The sequence below is a fragment of the Triticum aestivum genome, chromosome 3A (genome assembly GCF_018294505.1).
Source record: "Triticum aestivum cultivar Chinese Spring chromosome 3A, IWGSC CS RefSeq v2.1, whole genome shotgun sequence".
In the NCBI taxonomy this organism is placed as follows: domain Eukaryota; kingdom Viridiplantae; phylum Streptophyta; class Magnoliopsida; order Poales; family Poaceae; genus Triticum; species Triticum aestivum.
The window spans coordinates 613487764-613510928 of record NC_057800.1 but is presented as its reverse complement, the minus strand read 5'-3'; the positions used below and the strand labels follow the sequence as shown (position 1 = coordinate 613510928).

Genomic DNA, 23165 nt, shown 5'->3' with positions numbered 1-23165 from the left:
TGGTATATTGACAAAAACACTTCCCAAACTTATATGAAGTTCCAACAGTACAGTTTTAATAATAGTACAATGTAAATGATCTCTGCTTCTCCAGCGCTTCTGGTCTGGAGAGAGGATCAGAGGGTACAAGCAGGACAGGTTTGATACTATGTATAGGAGTCAGAGACCAGACTGCCCAGGTTGGGCGGGATGGCCTCAGGACCCTTTATGCAACCTGACACCAAGTTCTAGGTACTTGTAGATTCATTACATTTCACAGCTAAAGCACAAGCTATGGAATAAGAAGAAGGTAAAGGCACACACACGCACACACAGCATCTGCCCAGGAGTGATGATGCGTCCAAATACTGCCACCACTGATGAGCGAATGTTTTCTCCACTATGTAAGGTATATAACTGCTATCAAGGAAATTAGGTTCAACACCTCTCCCCCTTCGATTTCCTGCCAACAGCGGTGAAACAGAACGGTGAGGAAACGATCAAACCAATGATGCAATGGCGATGATTTAGGTAAATAAAAATCATCACCAGGAGACACAAAACATTCTGCAGCTTAACTAGGTCTGATAGGTTCTGACTATGTTGCCATCACTGGGGCTCTAGGGAACCTTGGTTCAAAATCAGGATTCACAAGTTGCTTAAAATGTCTTTTTTTAGAAATTCAGTACTGTTCTACGATAATACAAAAATATGACTATCCTCAAGAGTGATTTACACTACGGCCTAAGCAGTATCCTCTTTTGGAATAATTCTGTTTCTAAAGACGAAAGTAATGGTATAGCAAGCAATACAACTTGATGGAACATTCGCGCAAGTGGTGAGCATACTTGTGCTGTTGCTTCCTCAACCAAAGTGAACTGGATACAACGCTAGGTCCTCAGACTACATTTAAGGCAACTAATTGTTTGACCCTAAACTCCCTAAAGATAGTGATTAAGACATAAAAAGTAGGGCGTTAACTACGGTTTTTACCCAGGACATTACTTTTCTTCCCGGTGACCTTTGTTATCTTATCTCAACCACAACTACATCATTGTACTGTACACCAACCCCACAGCTAGTTACTTAGAGAAAAATAATTCGCCATTGACGTTAAAGCCTTGACACTGGCAACACAGGTGAATAAACAAAATTTCTTCATCGTATATGATGATATTACAAATAGGAATGGAAGAGAAGAAATATACTCTCTGAAGAGCTGGGAGAAGAATTTGGGTTTGGGCAAATTTCACACGAAAAATTAGGTGAGAGTGAAATATTTCATATCACTAATAACTAAATTCCATCCCATATTAAGCTTTGAGTAATTCAAAGTTTACTACTGTACATATTAACTATTCTGACTTCTGAAACAAAGTATGCGAGAATATGTTCGCTTTCTGATAAAGAACAGCATCTGTGAACACGATAACTGATGCAGAGGCGAAGTGAGCAAAAGTGGATATCAGTTGCTCAGGTGGGCATACACCCCCTATCGCTTTCCAGAAAATTATCGATTGCCTATGTAAGCTGAATAATATATAGCATATCACACGTAAGCAGAGAGCAAGACCAAACCATAATAATGTAACCAATGTCCAATAGTAAGGTCCTTGTTTAGTCGTTTTTACCTTGTTCGTAAAGGGAGAGGACACCAAGCTCTTGCTTAGTAGTAAAACGAGCCTGGAAACAAAATAAATAAATACATCAGTCAACCATATAACTCAGTCATAACATATGTCCGAATATACAACAACACTATACCTTGCCACCAATCGCCATGAGAATCTGCGACAGGATCCTTCTTATCCACCTTGTACTGAAATGAACAAAAAAGTGTTTAAAACCTTGGTTGCCTAAAGTGCTGATTAAAAAAAAGTGAAAGTACTTATGAATTATAAGCATGAGTTATGCTTTTTGTTTAGCAATTTCTTACATCACTGTATTCCGCAGCTTGCTTGGGTGCAGAGCAGCCATAATATTCTCGGCCACCATAGTGCACAGAAGAACCAAAACAAGACGATGTACCAACCGAGTCATACTTGTTATCCTTGGTATATGTTGTGCGGCCCCTAGCAGGACTCCACTGGGATTTACCATCTGTAAGACAAATAAATATGTTAGTTATTTTTCTGTCGTTGCATTTCTCAGTGATTCAAACCAAGCAAGATAGATCACCAAGACGATATTACTTTATGAAAGAAACAACCAATAATGTGTTGACATGACTATCGGCAGAGTTTAGCGCTTAGGGTCGTGGCGTTTGTTCTGATTGAAACTGACCTACTCGTAGGTTTGCCTATAACTTTTTCCTTCAATTATATAATGCATAAAGATGCAAGGCTTTTGCACTTTCTCAAAGATTTTTTTTGTGGGGACAAGAATAAGAAATAGAAATTTCTTTTTTTTAGAACAGAAATAGAATTTTCTGGTTGATTGAAGATAGCCAACATGTACACGCTGTACTTAACCTTGTGCAAGTATGAAAATTACAACCAAAGATCAAAGCTCCAAAGTTTCAAAACTTATCGGTCAGTGAAATTTCATCTCTTCTCCTTTAGAAAGTAAAGGTGGGTGGGCTTTGCTGATCAACTGATGCGGGCAAGAGTTATACATGCTTTAAGTGCTTTTGTGATTTTCTTTTGAGGGATTAAATGTTTTTGAGTTTGGAAATTTTCCAACGCTTCCTCGGCACTAAGTAACCTGCTGTTTCTTGAAAGAGAAGACAGTTCATTGATATAGATGTGTGACGTACTATTCCGTTCCATTTCCACAGTACGTAGTACCGGAATGGCAAAAAGGAGAATATGAGACGAGACGAGACGAGAGGAGGGAGTTGTGCAACTACCTGTCATGCTGGCCTGAGCATTGCCGTTCTGCCCCTTGAAAAGAATGGCGTACAAGTCCTGCTCTTTGCCGTTTACCTTGAAAACAAGACAAAAACGGGAAACGTCCAAATTAGATGGCAACATCACAATATGAATCCTTCGCCCGTAACAAAACATCGCAGCATGAATCCCCAAATTAATAAGGCTTATTACGGCGGGGATACTGTAAGATAATCGGTGTCCACTTGGAGAGACGGGCGTATCTAGATCAAAAGTCTACCAAAATTCTCGCATATTCAGTCCAACAGACGGCGGCTCATATACGAAAACTAAAATCATCGCGCGAACGAGGAAGGATTAAGAACAAGACGAATCCGATCTACTCCGGCGTCTGCTCCGCCGCAATCCCGCGAGAGATCACGTCGGGCGGCAGCGCAGGCGCCGGCCGAGACACAGAGACATAACACCGAACAGGGAGAAGGCGTGAGGAAAGAGACGGGTACCCCGTGCGGCGCCGGGTGGAACAGGCTGCTGAGCGGCGAGTCGGCGACGGCGGCGGCGGCGGCGGCGGCGCGGGGAGGCGACTCCTTAGTCGCCGCGCGCGGCTGCGGCTGGGGCTGGGCCTGGGGCGAGGACCTCTTGGGCTCCATTTCGGGGGACGGACGGACGGGCGGATGGGGAGGGGGAGCTGCCGCTGGGGATTAGGGCACGTGAACGGGGCGGTTGTGCCGTAGGCGGCGGCGGGAGGAGGGAGGAGGAGACGGGGAGTCCAGGCAAGCGCTACTGCTCAACTACTCGACTCGTGGCGCCCTGCTCCGGCCTCCATGCGTGCCCCCGCATTTAAAGGGCCCAGGCCGCGGGGGTGTGCGCCGCCATTACGTGGATCTCGAGGGGCCTACGCGCGAAACTGTGGCGGATAGATGCCCCGCCCCTCGGTAGTGAACGCGTCCCGCCGCCGTTCAGGTTCAGCTGTTGCCGTCGGCCGCGCCGCGGTGGCGAGCGTGGGTGGGTGTGCCGCCAACCAGTCGGAGGGGACGATGGGCGGCGGCGAAAAGGACGTGACGCTGATGCGCGACGGAAGAGATCCATCGCCGGACGTCTCCGTTCGTTGTGCTACACCGGGTCGAGCTCGACAGAGGGGGGAGGCTTTACGGCGCGGAGTGCTGACGGGTAGCTGGACTGACGGAACGTGTGTCTATGACACGTGGGCCCGCGAGACGGGATTCCGTCGAAACTAACGGGGGTCGTGTGTCGATGACACGTGGGCCCGCAAGACGGAATTCCGTCGAAACTGACGGGGGTTGGGGGTTCTGTGTAAAGACCAAACTGCGTTCGGGGGATTACTTTTTTTCCTTTTTATTTGCGGGAAGAAAATGGAACCGTCTGAATGGAGAAGATCTAAAATTAAATGTAGAATATCCTCTTGACAGAGGATTCGGGAAACATTAAATAGAGAAGATCCAGAATTCATGTCATGTCATATTCACTGGATCTCCATGTAATTGGATTTGCACAAAAGGTAGGTTGGTTGCACCGAACGAGCAAGCGAATATTTTGAGGGAGATTTGGGTATTTATTTATATATATATACAAAATAAAGTTGAAAGGGGCTCTATAGGATTAATAAACCTTCAAATTTCTATGATCTTACATAGAACTTGTAGCAAAATATAAACATTTGCTTTGTAAGAACCTATCCTATGTAGACTGACTGCTAAAGGTGCAAACACCAAAGGGCATAAACTGTAAAATGTAAATGACGTCAAGGACTACTGGTGTAATAAGTCACTCAATAAAGACTCAACCTCGATAAAGATTGTATCAGTTGCAAGGATAATACTTCTTGGGCTCGATGTGGAACTGAGTATATAACTTCTTTCTTTCCACTTGGGATCAAACTGGGGACTACTAAAGAATATATCCAGTGAAGTGGTTGTATAAACGGTAAGAGGAAGAAGGAGACTACAAGTCATTATGATGGTGCGACATGACCTACAAAGCAATGCTAGAAACAAAATGGATGATGAGACTAGTGGTGGCATAGAACTTCAATGGATGAGGATGAGAACATGTAGGAGATAATGCAACACATAAGGACTATACGTACTAGCTTGAGACTAAGAGTGTGTTTGGATGGTGGCCAACATCCATCCTACCAACTTTTTGGCTGTGACCAAATTTTTGGTCTGTGTTTGAGTGGCTACCATTTTTTCAGTTCTTCAATGCTTGTACGTCGCTCTAGTCCTTTTTTTGCCAATGTTGACCAATTCATGGGCAAACAAAAAGCTCCACCAAAATTTTGGCTAGCCAACTATTTGGTAGGGCAAAACTAGGCTAAAACCAAACATACCCTAATCCTTGGGGATCGCCTCCCTACTTCAGATAAACACGTGGAGAAATGCAAGAAAGTCATGATCAAAAGAAATGTCTAATTGTGTCCCCATCAAGGACAATTATTTAGAGAACAAGAACTATGACTGCTAAATTTGTTAAATTATTTTTATTGAACTTTAAAATCATGTTTGCAAGTACCTTTGCGAGTACACGTGTATTATAGGCAACCTCTCATATATATGAAGGGAAAAACAACATTCCTAGTGCAAATATGAAATATTACGAAAAATTGGTTATTTACCACATTTTGTAAAACATTGGATGTTGACGTGAGTTTTGTATATACAATAGAGAAGAACGTTGTCCCTTTTATGGAGGAAAAAATGGGAACAATCATGAATGCACACGAATCAAGTATGCCACTTGCAACATCTGGTTGGTTATTTACTATAAAAACACAGTAGATTTCAACTTGAATAACAACTATAATTTTTCTAGTGTGACTAGCAATTATGCAAGCATACCCTATTGTGTGCTATACATTAGTCAAATGTTCGGGGGAAAAAGTTGGCAATACATGTTATATCAATAATTAAATTTACAAACATGTACATTCGACGATTGTACATTTTTTATAATCAACAGGGAAATAACAACCAGACCCAAATAGAGACAAAAACTGTAGATCGGTGATACAAAACACCTAACAACTAGACCCAAAGAGAGACAAAAATTACAAAGTGGTTTATGACACTTGCAACAAGGACCCCAAAGAGAGAAAAAGGAACAGAATCGGGGCCAGATCTATCCCCTGACAGAACTAATATCGCTGGCGCCGAAGATGAAACCACTTGGCTTGACGGAACTTCCATAGCACCATGCCATCGATTCCTTCCCGGAGCAGCACCGTCACCCCTTTGTCATCATCGCAGAGTAATAAATTGGGCCGCCTTTCGGTCATAGAGTACGACGGATTGTCGAAGGAGGCGACCATTATCCGCCATGGGCACCATAGCTCCTCCAAAACCACTGCTGATGATGCACTCGAATCCTATCTGCAACATCCATCACCCAATATCTCCTTCATTGCCTCTCCATCACCACAATGAATCCTATCTGCAACATCCATCACCCAGTATCTCCTTCATTGCCTCTCCATCACCACAATGGAATTGTCCATCGAGCAAGAGATGGAGATCCTTTGGCAGATCAAGGCCGGAACTAATCTTTCTAAAAGCTCATATCCAACGAGACATCGAACCCGAGCCCCACCGAGATCTTCCACCAACTCTCCCACCATTACCTTTATGGCAAGAAAAAAGAAGAAAAACCAGCATAGTGGCTCTCCCTGGAGCGACGACACACTTGTTAGAAGAGGCGACACCAGATCCATGGTCCATCGCACCCTCCAGCGGGGAGGTGGGTAGGAACACCACACCTATGAGCACCGCTTGTTTTGCGCTAGTGGAGGTGGATGACACTCGAACGTTATGGCGCTAGTCGCCAAGGAGAAAAATCAAGGCATGAGCCTTAACCCTAGACTACTATGCACACGAGGAATCCAGAGTCCTCTACATTCACCGCTCTAGCCGGTGAGGCCGCCGAAGAGACAGAGGAGACATAGAGAGGGGATACAGGGGAGTGAAATGACGTGTTTGTTTCATTCGTTTGGTCTAAGAGAGATCAATGTGAAATTAGGATTGTAATAATATTCTAAATGTATGAATTATAGCAAATGAGTCCAAAAGGGGAAGGAAAGCAAAAGTATGCTATTCCAATCTCTGACAATTTAATGACTAAACCTCTTTCTATATGAAAGTTGTTATCTTCATGTCTAGATAAAGTTCGTACTAGGCTCCAAATAGGTATACTTCATATACTCAAAACATGGAAATCATAAAGCCTAATGTAGCATGTGCCACCTCAATAATAATTAATGTGCCTTGAGATACATGTCACATTTAAGTTCAAACTCGTAATAAATAACTTATGCTCTGTAGTAACACTGAACGCTCCCTCCGTTTCGGGCTTAGATTAAAATTTTGATCCCAGCCGGATGTGGGCTCAAAGCTCCGATGCGTTTATCTTGAGAAGGATGTGCCGACAAGGAGTCAGCGGAATTGGTTTTAAGATTCGAGCCCCCAGATCCTTCCAATTGGTTGGTCTTGTGATGATCCGTTAACTTGCACTTCGGCACTTGATTCCCTTCCATACAGAGATCTTTGGCCGAATCCAGAGAAAGAGCATAAGGCTCGGGAGTAAGCTCACGATCATCACGCTTTGACTCTTGAAGGAGGAGATACGATCTGTGGTGTTTTGATTGTTCAGATGATCCAATAATGGGAGATTTTGGCGTAGGGAGTACGCCGTGGGGGTTTTGATCGTTGACCAATGCTTCCGTTGTTTTGGAGTGACCACACAACGGGACTTGTATGGGCCACCAATGTTGGTACTAAAACCGGCTGATCTTGGATAGGGGGTCCCGAGTTGTGGATCTTCAAACAATTGGTAACAGGAGACAAGGGAGACGATATTTACCCCCAGTCGGGCCCTCTCGAAGAGGTAAAACCCTACGTCTTGCTTTGATTGTATTGATGTGATGGAGTATCAAGTACAAGATGATCTACCTCAAGATCGTATGTTGTGTTCTAAACCCTAAGACTGGTAATTGTGCCTCTACAGATTAAACCCCTTCGCTTATATAGGCACTGGGGGTATCTAGGGTTACATATGGTCGGTTGCCAACTAGGAATAAACAGGACGACTATCAAAGTTGTCCTTGAAGTATGCACCAAGTCTTCGGTGGTGTCCATCTTGATCACGTCAAGATTGATAGCTTCTGGAGTCCTTCCTTGTGGAGATCGGTGGGCCGCAAGCTCGACCCATGGACTATAGGTCGCATAGGTTGGTACCCCTAGTCCAGAACACCATCAACCCCCAGCATGGTATATCGGCATGTGCAAGTGAAGTTGCTTCGCAGCCCCCAAACGCTTGTGGCACCCATCTGATGCGTTAACATCGACCTCGACATGGTCCTCGAGAGTTTTCCTGCCAAGTGGGCCACCATCCCCACAAGATATCATGGGATAGCTCTGTATATGCATTGTCTGTGGAGGATTAGTTTGCAGCCTCTCATCGACACAGCGGCGGGTAAGCTCTCCCTATGGCATGGAGGCAACATCATAGAGGCCGGAAGGGATGCCCTTGTCGAAGCAGTCCTCATGGCGTAGTCGACCTACCACATGATGCCCTTAGTCCTCACAGATGGGACGCTTGGGGCAATGATAAGCTTGAGCATGACTTTCTCTAGGCGGGCTCCGACAAGATTTCGAATGTTAATGTAAGGTGAGCTGGAAGCTGGTCTGCAGATGAAAAAGTTTGGAGGCATGGGGATTTTGGACTTGTGCAAGTATGCTAGAGCGCTCCGGTTGTGTTGGCCATGGTACAAACTGAAGGAGCCAGATTGGTACTGGGTTGGATTCCAGACACCTTGTAGCAAGGTGGACATGGACCTCTTCCACATCGCAACTACCATCATGGTGGGTGATGTCCGAAACGCGGAGTTTTCGCACTCCTCGTACTTCTTGGGACCAAGCCAAAGGATATTACTCCCCTGATCTTTGATATCTCCACTGGCAGGAGCCTCTCCATGTGGGATGCTTTGCATGGCGTTGCTTGGCTAAGGAAGATCGAAAATGGCTCTTGCGCTCTCGGTGACCCACATTGTGCAATTTTGCACCCTTTGAGCAAGTCTGGAACAAGTGCAACTCTGCGATGACATTGTCGACAATATTGTTTGGAAGCTGACCACTAGCACAAGTATCGCTCGGCATCTGCCTACAAGGCCCAATTCCACGTGATGATTGGCACCATCATGGCACCTATGGTTTGGGGCAACTGGACACCTCCCAAGTGCAATTTTTCCGCTTACCTTTCGTCAAGAATAGAGTCTAGATGATGACCGTTTGGAGAGAAGTGCTTGGCCAAACTACAGTTTATGTCAGCTTTGCAAAAGGGAGCCTGAGTCGGCGGTCAATACATGTTCATGTGTAGGTTTTCTGTCAAACTTGGAATGTCGTCAAATCTTAGATTGATGCGTTGGACACCGCTACCTGGCAAGCGCTCTCCTCGGTTCATGCTTTGGTGGCAGGCCATTGTGTTGCAAGGAGGGTATATGAGCACGTGATGACCTCGCTATAATGTTGGCCGTTTGGGAGTTGTGGAGAGATAAATGTAAGGGTTCTAAAAAACAAGTCTAGTATGTCGTCCATATGAGACCAACTCAAGTGCTAACCCTCGTTGGTATTTTTTTATAGAAGAAACTCCGCGAGCACCACGCGTCTGAGCTGGGACTCGAACTCGGGTGGGCTGGCAGCAATCTCAGCTGCCCAGCCAACAGGTCGACGCCCCATCCTCTAGTATGCCGTCCATAATCATTGCACACATTAACAATGAGGCCAAGGATTAGACCTAAGTTCCCTCATGCCACGAGATTAGACTTTTGTTTTCCATTCGTTAAGCGTAACGGGCCTCGCTAAGAGCCTTGTTAACTTTTTTTATTAATTAATTTTTTTTGAATAAAAAGGTAGAGCATTTTCTACCTTATGCATTCAAAACGGGTAGGGTACCCGAATGACCAGAGTCATTTACATGAAAGTTATGTTAACGCCGCACACTTTGTGCAGCAGGCCATCACCAAACCTAGAAAAGGATACAAAGCAGAAAGGTTGGGAAGGAGAGGCGGAAGAAGAAAAGGCTAAGTAGGATCAAGTGCATTTGCCCAGGGAGAAAAATTATATCCATCGTGTGGTTTAGTGCGCAGGCTCCATAGTTTGAGTAGCTCAGTAACCTTGCTGCATAGTTGCCTCTCATTCCAGAAGGATCCATGAAACACCTGATCATTCCTGGCGCTCCAAAGGGCGACTGCGCATGCTGTGAACAAAATGTGCCACTTATTGCCGTGTCGAGCCCGTGACTGCTGCGAACACAGGAGCTCTCTTGCTTCGATGGATGACGCGGCAAGGTCTTGCATCCCTAGCTTGGACCAGAGGGACTGCGCCAGCTTGCAATGTAACAGGATGTGGTGCATTGTCTCTGTGGCCGGGCATAGATCACACCTGTTGTGTGCAACGAGTTTGTCCCAATGCTTTTTAAGCATATTGTCGCAAGTGTTGTGTCTGTCTTGAAGGGCAATCCATAGGAAAACACGGTGCCTGTGTGGTATGATCTTGTCCCAAATATACTTGGCTGTCGGACAAGTCTTTCCTCTAAAGGTGAACAGCTGGTAGAAATAAGAGGTGGTGACAGACTTGTGTCTTAGAAGGGGCTCCCTCACATATGGCATACCTTCATGTGGCTGAATATTATGTAGTAACTCGAGCATGTTGTGAAGCTCCTGAGTTGCTATGGAAGAGAGGTTTGGATGTAGCTGAATGCTCCATTGTCCATCTCTAAACTGGGAAGCCATTATGCAAAACTTGGACGTGGAGAAGGAGAAAAGAGCCAGGAAACATGCCATGAGCCGACCACGTTCGAGCCAATGGTCATGCCAGAAAGCATTGCCATGTCCGTCCCCAACCTTGCATTTGGTAGCCTCGATAACCCTACGCAAGGTGGACCTGAAACCTCTCCAGATGGCTGTGTCCCGGTTTTTTGGAGACCAGGAGATTTCCTTGTGACAATATGAGTGTGCAAACCAGCTGTAGCACGGCACGTCGTGTTGCTGCAAGATCCTTGCCATGAACTTGCAAACTAGGGCCCTGTTGTGTGCTGCAATGTCTCTTACCCCCAAACCTCCATGTTCTTTTGGCAAAGTGACCACATCCCAAGCGACTAGGCAATGCCCTCCGCTGACTTGGTTTTTCCCTTCCCATAAGAAGCCCCTTAGGATTTGCTCGACCTTGTCTAGCGATTGCTGGGGCCATAGAAAACAGCTCATGAAGTAACTGGGGATCGCTGCCAACACTGCGTTGACCAAGGTGAGGCGCCCCCCAAGACAGAAAGGTTGCGAGCCATCCAGACAGACGCTTGTCTACTTTGTGAATTACTGGCAACAACAGTCCATGAGTGATCTTGTTGAGAGAGAGGGGTAGTCCCAAGTACGTGCATGGGAAAGCCGAGACCTGACATTGTAGAATATCTGCTATACTCTGACAAGTCAGATCGTCTAGACAGACTGGAATGATAGTTGATCTTAAGTCCGGTGAAATCACTGAAAGCTTGTAGAATCCGTTTGATAACCCGTGCTTGTTGGATATCTCCTTGCATTAAGATTAGCGTGTCGTCAGCATACTGCAGAAGCGGGAAGGGGCCATCGCCCCCAAGAGGATGGTTGAGGTTTCCCGCTTGGTGTTCCTTTTGGCAGAGCTGTTGCAAAACATCAGCTGCCAGGATGAAGAGGTAGGGAGAGAGGGCGTCCCCTTGCCTTAGACCACTCTTAACATGATTTTCTCTCCGGCAGATCCATTGATAACTATCCTGGACGAACTAGTTGATAGGATGTCATGTATCCATCTGACCCATCTGCTCCCAAAACCTCTGGCTGTGAGGATGAGCTTCAAAGCATCCCAGCTAACACTGTTAAAAGCTTTCTGAAAATCTAGCTTGAGCACTAACATTGGCTTTTTCTCTTTTTTGCCTGCTGAACCAGTTCTGCTGCCAAAGCGAAATTTTCAGCTATGCATCTTCCAGGCAGAAAACCAGATTCTAAGGGGTGTATGAGGCTTGGGATGATACGTTGAAGCCGGACTGCTAAAACCTTCGTTGTAAGCTTGGGTATACTATGGACCAAAGCAATGGGCCTGAAATCCCGGATATCTGTTGGGTTCTCTTTCTTTGGAAGCAGCACAATATTGGCAGTGTTGATGCCGCTCAGACCACTGCAATGGTCATAGAAAGCTTGGAAAAATCACATTAAGTCCTCCTTTAGCAGCACAGAAAAGCTCCTGTAGAACTCATTGGTGAAGCCGTCGGGCCCTGGGCTCTTATTATTCGGAGCTCTCTATATCACTGTTGCTATTTCAGCCCAAGTGAACGGCACTTCCAAAGAGCTTAGATCAGTCTGGTCGTATAAGCTTTCGGGGTCCAGAGTTGGCAACGACTCAGAAGGTGTGCCGAAGATGCCGGTGAAGAATTGTGTGGCAATTTGAAGTTTGTCTTGATCACTGTAGAACTCTGCATCGTCCTTAACTAGCAGCTTGATCCTGTTTTTGCGATGCTGGCAGTTGGCAGCAGCGTGGAAAAACTTGGTGTTCTCATCTCCCAAACTGCAGCCTCTTATTTTAGCTCTTCTTCTCCAAAAGCTGGTTTGCCACAAAATAATTTGCTGGGCTTTTGAGTTGGCATGGTTTCTCAGAGAGGCCTCCAACATGGATAACTGCCTGCGTTCCTCCACGGAGTCAAGGTATTGAACCACATGATTGCAGTTGGCTAGAATCTCTCGCATGGGTGACTTCTTGCGTTCCCAGACCCTGATAGCAGCTCTAGTCCTCCTCAACTTGAAATTGATCAAAGTGGCGGCTGACGCAAGCTGCATGGTTCCTCTCTCCCAACTCTGTGATATCAGATTCCGGACCTCTGGAATGAGCAGCCAGTGGTTCTCAAAGCGGAAGAAAGAGCTCTTGAGTGCTACCCTTGAGAAATCCACACCGATGAGCACATGGCCTGAAGTTGTGGCAGAAAGGGCAGCAGCGGAGGTGTTGAGGAACCCCAGGTTCCAGTCGGCGTTGACAAGCACCCTATCAAGCTTTACCAGTGTAGGCTCTGATCTCTTGTTGGACTAGGCAAATCTTCTGTTGGCAACTTCAATGTCGTCAAGAGCGTGGTCTCTGATCCATGTGTTGAACCTGTCCATCAATGCCCAATTCTTCCTGCCTTGCGACTTCTCGTGCTCAAATCTGTACGTGTTGAAATCTTCGATAATGATCCAGGGCCTCGTTACTTGGTCTGCTGCATGATTCATTACGGCAAAGAACTCATCTCGCTCGGCGTCGTTGCACGGGGCATACACCGTGGACAGGACGAAGCTGTCGTTGTTGCTCCGGGACTGGAAACTGACAGTTATAGTGAACCTGTACTTGAAAATCTCTGAGCCTGAGACGCCATTGTCATCCCAGGCCAAGAGCAATCCTCCAGCTGTTCTGTTGGCCGGCATATGTACGAAGGATCTTTGAGCTGCGGGGAGGAAGGAGGCTGCCTTGAACGAGTCCACAACCTGCAATTTAGTCTCTTGGGGAACTAGAGGGAGCAGAGAGCTGTGGACAACGATAGCGGCTAGCTGGAACCCGCCGCAGTGGCAGCGGACGAAAGGAGCAGTCGCCTGCGGGGCGAGCTCCGGCCGCAACTACTGCACCGCGGCGAGGCACACCAATGGGAGGGTGTCCGTCGCAGTCGGGGTGACGTATGACGGGTGGGTGGACGCCGACCCCAAGCGGGTGGCGGCGTGGGATGGTGGCCGCCGGCGCCGGAGTGGCGGTCGGCGGGGTGTGCTCTCGTTCCTCCTTCAGTCCTCCGCAGTCCTACGGTGAACAATATCCTTATTAATTAATGAGATGAGGCAATCCTCTGTTTCTGAAAAAAATAACATATGCTTTGAAACAATAATTGACACACTACCTTTGATGCACTTCGTTTAGATAGATGGCACTTATGTACTAGAGGATTACTGAACCGATGCAAATCAGTGGAGCAATCCAACGAAAATACAAAGGTGACCATGGTTCCACTTCCACGCACTCCTGAATAGCAAATTCAAAAGGCACATACTCGATTTTTTTTTAAATTTTTTTTATAAATTTTGGGTACCAAACTTGATCCAGCAATCCAATGTTCTAGATCACTGGGTTGTATCTGACCCCGAGCCATCTAGAAGGTCAATCTGGACCCATGGATGTCAGCAGCGAATTCTCATCATTTTCTAGCTTTTTTACATCATCACTCAGCACGGAGAGGCGCAAAAAGGATGTATGTTTGGGTGCGGGAACTAGCAGATAGGCAGATTCTCGCGCCCATGTGCACACAAGCACCTTGACTTTGCAATTCGATGAGGATCCACGGAGCACGGCATATACCCAAAGCCCTTGGCCCTCCCGCCCTTTGACCTCACCGCCTACGAGGACGATACCATTCCCTGCTCCGGCGACGTCGACAGATTCCCGCCCTTATCGTCGCCTCCCTTCTCCAACCCACGGCCCCCAGCTAGCCACCGCCAGTGCCATGCCGGTCGAATATCCATCTTTCCGCGATTCCAGCAGCTTTGGGGCTCAACAAGTGTCGCCGGAGTTGTTGTTCGGGTTAACCAAGGACGGAGGATCTAGTTCTCCGGAAAGATGAGACGGGACGTCCTTGGAAAAGAAGAGATGGGACGAGCCGACGAAGGATCCTGGCAACTCGCCTTTCCAGTTCATCACAAGAGTTGGAGTCTGCGACGACACAAACACAAGCCGCATGCATACGTGCGCGCGGCGTGCGTCTACGCAGGGCCGCATGGCATCATGCATGGCCTCATCGGCGTTTATCCGGAGGCTGACTGGGGTGTGACTGTGCACGCGTGGTCCGCGTGGTGTGGAGACCGGCCTATCTACGAGCCTGCCTACTGCATACACGGCGCCGCGGATGGACTGAATTGGCTCCCCTTTGGGCTGGTCCAAGACAGGAGTCCCGAGAAGTTGGCTCTTGACTCTTGTTGCTAGCTTCTCGGCTGCTTCGGCGCATGCTACGACGCGGAGGACGTAGCATCGGCTATGTCCAACCACCTGTCGTGCGCTCGGACGCATGCCGATCGGATCAGCTTGCGAGTAAACTCCACCCCAGTGACAAAAGCTCCAACGAGAGGAGGGACACACACTGCGAAAGCGAGTCTTTGCGTCATCTGAGGCGTCAAGTGAGGACGACACGTCGAGGCCGCTCAAGCACCAGCCGATCCTGGAGACTGGATAGATTACGGGGTTATCCGAAGTGGATCGATTGTGTTCCTTGAAACGAAGATGCCGCTTTTGAAGAACGCCGGTCGGTGAATTCTTCGGAGCATGATGCACGCGCGCACTCGACCCGAGGCTCATCCTTATCTCACTCACTCGCTCGCCGAGATTCTGCACCGCGCGGGCGGGCATCGGCCTGTCCAGGTCAAAGCCCGTCGAAACCACGCACGGCCAGACGCAATGGCGCGGGGTGGGTCACCGGGGATCGACGTGAAACCGGCAGCCTCCGCGCGCCTATCCACACCACACGCGCGACGTGATTCCCCCGTTCCCGATCGCAATCTTTTTCCGTTCGCACATGCATCGTCGCGCCGAGCTTCGCGCTTTATTAGCGGCCAATAATTCCAGCCTCGCATCACATCTTTCGGGCGGAGAAGTATCACGGCGGGCGGTGGCGGACAGGTGAGGTCCACGCCGACGTGTCAGCGATGAGGCGGGGTACGTAGGGCCGCCGCCCCCGCGCTTTCTATCCTGTTCGCCACGGACGGCGACGGCACGGCCGGTGGCGACGGCGCCAGGTGCGGATGCCGCCGGTGGTTTGTGCGGGCGGACGGGACCGGAGCCCGTCCCTCTCCCGGGGCCGCACGGGGGAAAAGGGCGGGAGATCAGATTAGCATAACTCCGGAAAAGCGCGAATCGCACGGGGAGGGGATCGGCAAAGAGCGAGCGGGAGAATTATTTGCGGACCGGGAAGCGACGTCGCGTCCATGCCATGGTCGACACGACAAGCTGCTGAGCTCGGATAGGAACGGATAAGAAAAGAATTCAGCGCCAAGCTTGCTGGAGAGATTGCACGAGACGTCTGATCTTGCCCCGGACAGGCGGCGGGTGGAATGATCTCGTGGAAAGGTGTCAGTGCCTCTCGGCCGCATTGATGCTGCCTGCTCAAATCGGGGTAAACGGAACGGGTTCTTGGGTATTGTTCGAGCTGCCCTCATCTCGTCGGAGTGGGTCATATGATATCAGTACTATTATTTTTTTTGGAAAAATTTCCCATCAATTCATCAAACATCATATGGCAATATAAGGAACACGAAAAGTAATAAGAATTACATCTATGTCTGTAGATTATCTAGCGACGACTATAAACACTGGAGTAAGCTGAAGGCGCGTCACTGTCATCGCTCCTTCCTCGTCGGAGCCGGACAGTGAAGCGCCTTCAGCTTGTCGTGTCCAAACAGTTGAAAAATCAGTTTTGCTAAAGCACATCTAGATGTGCCATAAGTATTGCACATCTAAGTCCTATGTCATTGATCTTACGTCGAGATTCGTGTGGATATTTCATTTTTTCTTTTTTCTTCTCTTTATACTTGATTCACTCACTTAGATGTGCAATAACTAGAGCACATCTAGATGCGCCCTAGACACACCCTTGAAAATCATCGTGCTAAGATCCCAAAGGACCAGCGCACCAGGACTTCAACAACCGCCGATGAAGAGAAGTGTAGATCGAAAGGACCCAACTTGTAGACACATGAACAAAGACCGAATCCATACGGATCCATCGAAGACAAATACCGACAGTATCCCGTGAGATTCGTTGGACACACACCTGCATACGCCCTCTGAGGATGCAAGACGCAACATCGGGACGGAGACTAGGCGGGTAGAATCTTATTCCATCTCCAGGGAGTCGTCGCCGCCTTGTTTTTCTGAGCAGGACACAAACCCTAAACAAACTAAAAAAACACCTATAATGAAGCATGGGCTTTCCCGCCGGCAAGCGTCGGAATCCACGGCGCCTCAATGGCCCTAAGACCGCAGAAGACGAGGCAGATCGGCAAAGACGCTGATGGAAGACGATGAAACCCTAAACGCCCGAGGCATTTCTTTCCTTGTGGGGAAGAAAGAAAACTCTCACGAGGTGATATGATATATTGGCATATCCTTATTTTAAACTATCAATTAGGATCATGATCCAGAGTCATTTTTGTCTTTGCACAAGGAAAGAGGGATACAACAGCCACAGTTCAAAGTGACGAAAATCAGGATAACATTTGTGAGAGGAGAAGAATAAAAAGAAAGAGAAAAATGGGAAATGGGAAAGACAAAAAATAGCTTGAAAGCAAGCAAGGGGAGCTCCTCCTCAAGATTGTTGAAAGGATCGATATGGTTGACTAGAGGGGGGGGGGGTGAATAGGCAACTAACAATTTTTAGCTTTTCTTTAGCAATTTAAACTTTGCATCAAAGTAGGTTGTCTAGATATGCAACTAGATGAGCAACCTATATGATGCAACACGAATAGGAACACAAGCAAGCAAGATATATGAAACAAATAAGCTACACAGGTAAAGGCACGAGATAACCAAGAGTGGAGACGGTGGAGACAAGGATGTGTTGCCGAAGTTCCTTCCCTTTGAAAGGAAGTACGTCTCCGTTGGAGCGGTGTGGAGGCACAATGCTCCCCAAGAAGCCACTAGAGCCACCGTAATCTTCTCACGCCCTCACACAATGCGAGATGCCGTGATTCCACTATTGGTGCCCTTGGAGGCGGCGACCGAACCTTTACAAACGAGGTTGGGTTAATCTCCACAACTTAATTGAAGGCTCCCAACGACACCACGAAGCTTCACCACAATGGACTATGGCTTCGCGGTGACCTCAACCGTCTAGGATGCTCAAATACCCAAGAGTAACAAGATCTGCAAGGGATTAGTAGGGGGGAATCAAATATCTCTTGGTGGAAATGTAGATCGGGGCCTTCTCAACCACTCCCGAGCAAATCAACAAGTTTGGTTGGCTAGGGAGTGAGATCAGGCGAAAATGAAGCTTGGAGCAATAATGGAGCTTTAATGGTGGAAGAGGTCAGTCAACGGGGAAGAAGGAGACCCTTTATATAGTATGTGGAAAAGATCCAACCGTTACCCACCAACCAGCCCGCGGCCAGCGGTACTACCGCAAGGTCGCGCGGTACTACTGCTTGCAACCAAGCGGTACTACCGCACGGCAGTGCGGTACAACCGTACCGTCCCACGGTACTGCCGCGACCCTAGCACAAAAACAGACGCAAGCTGGGGGCGGTACTTCCGCACGCGCGGTACTACCGCGCCCTCCATGCGGTACTACCGCAAGGCAAAAGTCCCAGCTAGGGGAAGGGGAACTTCCGTGCCTACTTCTGCAAATAAACGGAAGTAGCAAAAACCCGACACAGTAGTACTGCCGAGGGGCGGTACTACTGCCTGACCGCATAGCGCGGTACTACCTCACGGCGAAAGCGGTACATCCGCTCCTACTACCGCAAGGGGGCGGCACTAGCCTGGTGGGCAGCGGTAGTGCGGCTTTAGGGGAGTGGTACTACCATGAGCACCAGCGGTACTACCGCGCCACGGCGCGGTACTACCGTGGATGCCTACGGTACTACCATTGATCCAGGAGCAGTGCTACCGCAACCACAACAGCAGCCAGTCAAAGGAGGCAGGAAAAACGGAGGAAGCTCCAAGGAAGAAGGAGGGGATAAAAGGAGACGTGTACGTGATGATTCCACCCAAACCTTTCCAACGCGGACCCCCTCTTAATAGTACGGCTTTCCTACGACTCAAATTCACCAAAAAGAAACGTAGAAAAAACGCCGTCTTCGTCAGTCTTCGAGGGGCACCCAATCGTCTTGTGCCTAGCAAAGAAGTGTCTGGAAAACTCATGGCACACGATTAGTCCGCAAATGCATTGTCATCAATCACCAAAACACTTAGGGATAATTATGTCCTTACAATCTCCCCCTTTTTGGTGGATTGATGACAAAACGGGATTTGCACAAGGAAAAATACTATTAAGTAAAAGCAAACCTCTCCTCTCTATAATATAGACGGGCTCCCCCTAAATGTGTGTCACCTAGATGAGCACGAATACTAGGAATAGAGCTCCCCCTATATTATAGATACAAGGCAAATTTATCACTAGACAAGATAGTACAGACATAAGATAACTAAGATAGATAGAGTGCATATGTCTTACACCATATGGAGGAAAGGTCTCGAAGGCACAAACCGAACAAAAGCAAACGAGGCAAACGAGGTCCAAACGACAAAGCAAACAAACACACCAAGCACGACACAACGCAAATCCCTACACTCTCTCCCCCTTTGGCATCGAGACGCCAAAAAGGCAGAGAGGACACTTACACACACGGGGTGGCTCAGGCAGAGAAGTCGTCCCACTGCTCCTCGTGCTCCTCGTCAGACTCAGCGGCGGGGATAGTCTCCTCGATGTCATCCTCTGAACTGGTCCACTTGTAGCCCTGCTTTGACATCTAGGCAGCCTCAAGTGTGATGACGTCCTCAGACCCGCCAGACACATCCTCTCCAAAGAGCCTCATCACCTTCTTGTCACGGTGGCGACTCTCCTTGTCAGTCACGTGAGCCCTGTACTGTCCCTTCGCCTGCATGCAGAAGAGAGTCTTCATCTTGTCCTTCATCTTCTTGGCCCATGACGGCTCAGAGGAAGAAGTGGTGGACCTAGCAGCACGGTCCTCAGCAGCAGTCTCAGCAGCAGCAGCCTCCCCCTCACCAGCAGCCCTCCTAGCAGAAGATGCCTCAGCACGGGTAGTGGTGTTGGCCCAGTTGGGCTTGACGCGGAGGCTGATGGACTCATGGCGAATCCAGTCTGGAGCAAGGAACTCATCACCTGGATACGTTGTAACGCCCTCGATGCGGCTATATCTCCCACGTGTCGAAGCACGACTTAGAGGCATAACCGCATTGAAAGCAATGTCGCAAGTGAGGTAATCTTCACACAACCCATGTAATACATAAGGGAAAGAGATACATAGTTGGCTTACAATCGCCACTTCACACAATACATGAGTAAAGCATTACATCATCCAGATACAGACAAGGTCCGACTACGGAACCAAAATAAAAGAAGAACCCCAAATGCGACAAAGGTCCCCGATCGACCCCAACTGGGCTCCACTACTGATCAACTAGAACGAAAACAACACAAAGGACAAGATCTCCATCGAGCTCCTCCTGAGCTTGGTTGCGTCACCTGGAATGGCATCATCGGCACCTGCAAGCTGGTTTTGGAAGTATCTGTGAGCCACAGGGACTCAGCAATCTCGCACCCTCGCGATCAAGACTATTTAAGCTTATGGGTAAGGTAAAGGTATGAGGTGGAGCTGCAGCAAGCGGCTAGCATATATGGTGGCTAACATACGCAAATGAGAGCGAGAAGAGAAGGCAACGCATGGTCAATACAAGTATGATCAAGAAGTGATCCTAAAACAACCTACGTCAAGCATAACTCCAACACCATGTTCACTTCCCAGACTCCGCCGGAAAGAGACCATCACGGTAACACACGCGGTTGATGTATTTTAATTAGGGTCAAGTTCAGGTTTTCTACAACCGGACGTTAACAAATTCCCATCTGCCCATAACTGCGGGCACGGCTTTCGAAAGTTCAAATCCCTGCAGGGGTGTCCCAACTTAGCCCATCACAAGCTCTCACGGTCAACGAAGGAATAGACCTCCTCCCGAGACATTCCGATCAGACTCGGTATCCCGGTTCTATAAGACATCCTCGACAATGGTAAAACAAGTCCAGCAAGACCACCCGCTGTGCCGACAAATCCCAATAGGAGCTGCACATATCTCATTCTCAGGGCACACCGGATAAGCTAAGAGTACATGAGCCGATGTAACCCAAGTTGCCAAGGGATGGCCCTGCACGGTGCTCAGGGTTGGACCAACACTCAGAGGAGCACTGGCCCGGGGGTTTAAAATAAAGATGACCCTTGGGCTGGCCTAACCCAAGGGAAAAAGAGGCTAGGTGGCGAATGGTAAAACCAAGGTTGGGCCTTGCTGGAGGAGTTTTATTCAAAGCAAACTGTCAAGGGGTTCCCATTATAACCCAACCACGTAAGGAACGCAAAATTCAGGAACATAACACCGATATGACGGAAACTAGGGCGGCAAGAGTGGAACAAAACACCAGGCATAAGGCCGAGCCTTCCACCCTTTACCAAGTATATAGATGCATTAATTAAATAAGATATATTGTGATATCCCAACAAGGAACAACATCTCCATGTTCCAACAAGGAACAAACTTCAATCTTCACCTGCAACTAACAACGCTATAAGAGGGGCTGAGACAAGGTGGGACAAGGTGGGTTAGAGGCTTGGTTCAACAATATAGGAGGCATGATAAGCAGGTGGTCGGTATCGCAGCATAGGCATAGCAAAAGAGCGAGCAACTAGCAAGCAAAGATAGAAGTGATTTCGAGGGTATGATCATCTTGCCTGAGATCCTGCAAGGAAGAAGAACGAGTCCATGAAGAAGACAAACAGACGTAGTCGAACGAATCCTCACAACACGACGTTACCGGATACAACCCGAAGAAGCACACCGGAAAGAAGCAAACAACATAGTAAACAACCACCACATAAGCATGGCATGATGCACAAACAATTATGATGCATGTCCGGTTTAATGAAGCATGGCATGGCAAAATGCACAAACAATCCTACAAATTAAGTGGAGCTCAATATGCAAAGAGTTTCATATTGACGAAACACCACGACAAGTTATTTAGTTCGATCTCGTTTATGTACCCAACAATATTAAATGTTGTTAAACATGGAAAGATGGTGAAGCAAAGTAAAACTACCTATCTAGTCAAGGTTAAATGAGGCCGGAAACAACGAACAACAAATTCCGGTAAATCCCCATATGCATATTTTAGATTTGGTGCTGTTCTGCCCTAAACACAATTTTAGGGTTGTTAAACATGCAAAACAAGTACACCATGTTAAACTAGGCATTTTTCTACCCCATTTACATATAAAGATTATTTAAAACCGAGCTACGGTTATTTAGTTGTGAATTAAATCATTTTAACATGGCATAGGAGCAAATTTAAACAAAAATCATTTTAAACATGTCAAACATGATCAAAAGTTGGATATTGTGAAACTAGATGAAATTCTAGTCAAGTTACATATATAACTTATTTAGATCCGATGCATGGTTGAGAAGATATTAAATGCATGAAGTTTAGGGGCTATTCTGCAAAACTGACACTCTCTGGGAAAATAGCTAAATCCGCTGGACAGAAAAAAAATAGAAACGGGCCGAAACAAGTTGGCCCAGCAGGAGGAAAAATAGAGGAGGGGCGCTGCGGTGTGGCCTCACCCATGGGCCTTGGCCCGTCGGTGCTGGGCTGGACAAGGTAGGCGGCTGGGCCTCGGCGCAGGCGCGGTGCGGGCAGGCCGCGGAGGAAGCTGGGCTCTCCTGGCGCTGGCTGGCCTGTGGTCAACGAACGAATGGGAGGTGGCCCAAGCACGAGCTGGCGCTGGACTTGGCGAAGGCGCGGTCAACGCGAGGCGCGGGCGAACGGGCGTCTCGTCCTCTCGTTCCTTAAGCAGGGAACGAAACGGAACTCGATGCGGATGGCGGCGGCGGCGAAGAACTCGCCGGATCCACCTGATCCGGGCGAGGCAGTGGCAGGGGAGGCCGGAAACGAGTAGGACGACGGCGGGGCACCCAGATCCGGCGGCCATGGGGGACCCTGAACATGGCGGGAGAGAGAGGTTAGAGGGAGGAGGAGAGGGAGACGGTCAGGGAAGGCGTAGGGCGGAGGGGTACTGGCCTGACTGGCTTGTCCGACGACGGCGCTCATCGGCGACGAGGTAAGGAGGAGGAGGCTCGGCCCGCGCGGGGATGCTCCAGATCGAGCGGGAGGAGCTCGGGAGGCTCTCCCGATCCAGAACGAGCGGGACATCTCAGGAGCGGCATACAGGCGATGGTGGAGAGATCTGGGCTTGGGCGGGCCCCGGATGGGCTTCACGAGCCACGGCGGCTGGTGGTGGAGGAGGAGGTGCCAAGTGGCGGCGGGGGAGAGGGTGGCTGCGGAAAACGAGGTGGAGGCGGTGGCTGATGATTAGGAGCGCGGAATTTTAGGAGGAGGGGTAGGTAGCTGCCCAAAAATGAAAGGGGAGGTGGTTTATATAGGGCAGGTTCTAGGGTTAGGGGGTTTAGGGGGGTTTTCGGAGCCTCCGATCGCGATCTGACGGCTCCGGACACGAGGAGGGGTAGGTTGGAGCGTGTG

The 23165-nt window shown here is 48.4% G+C and overlaps 1 protein-coding gene across 1 annotated transcript; it reads right to left on the bottom strand.

Moving 5' to 3' along the window:
- Positions 1-5: 5 nt before the first annotated feature.
- On the bottom strand, positions 6-3636 carry LOC123062598 (uncharacterized). Its single transcript, XM_044486176.1, has 6 exons — positions 3311-3636; positions 2828-2903; positions 1916-2079; positions 1744-1798; positions 1611-1662; positions 6-442 (listed from the first exon to the last, which is right to left on the bottom strand). The coding sequence occupies exons 1-5, from the start codon at positions 3455-3457 to the stop codon at positions 1646-1648; spliced, it is 459 nt and encodes a 152-aa protein (XP_044342111.1). The 5' UTR covers positions 3458-3636; the 3' UTR covers positions 6-442; positions 1611-1645.
- Between the last annotated feature and the right edge of the window lie 19529 nt (positions 3637-23165).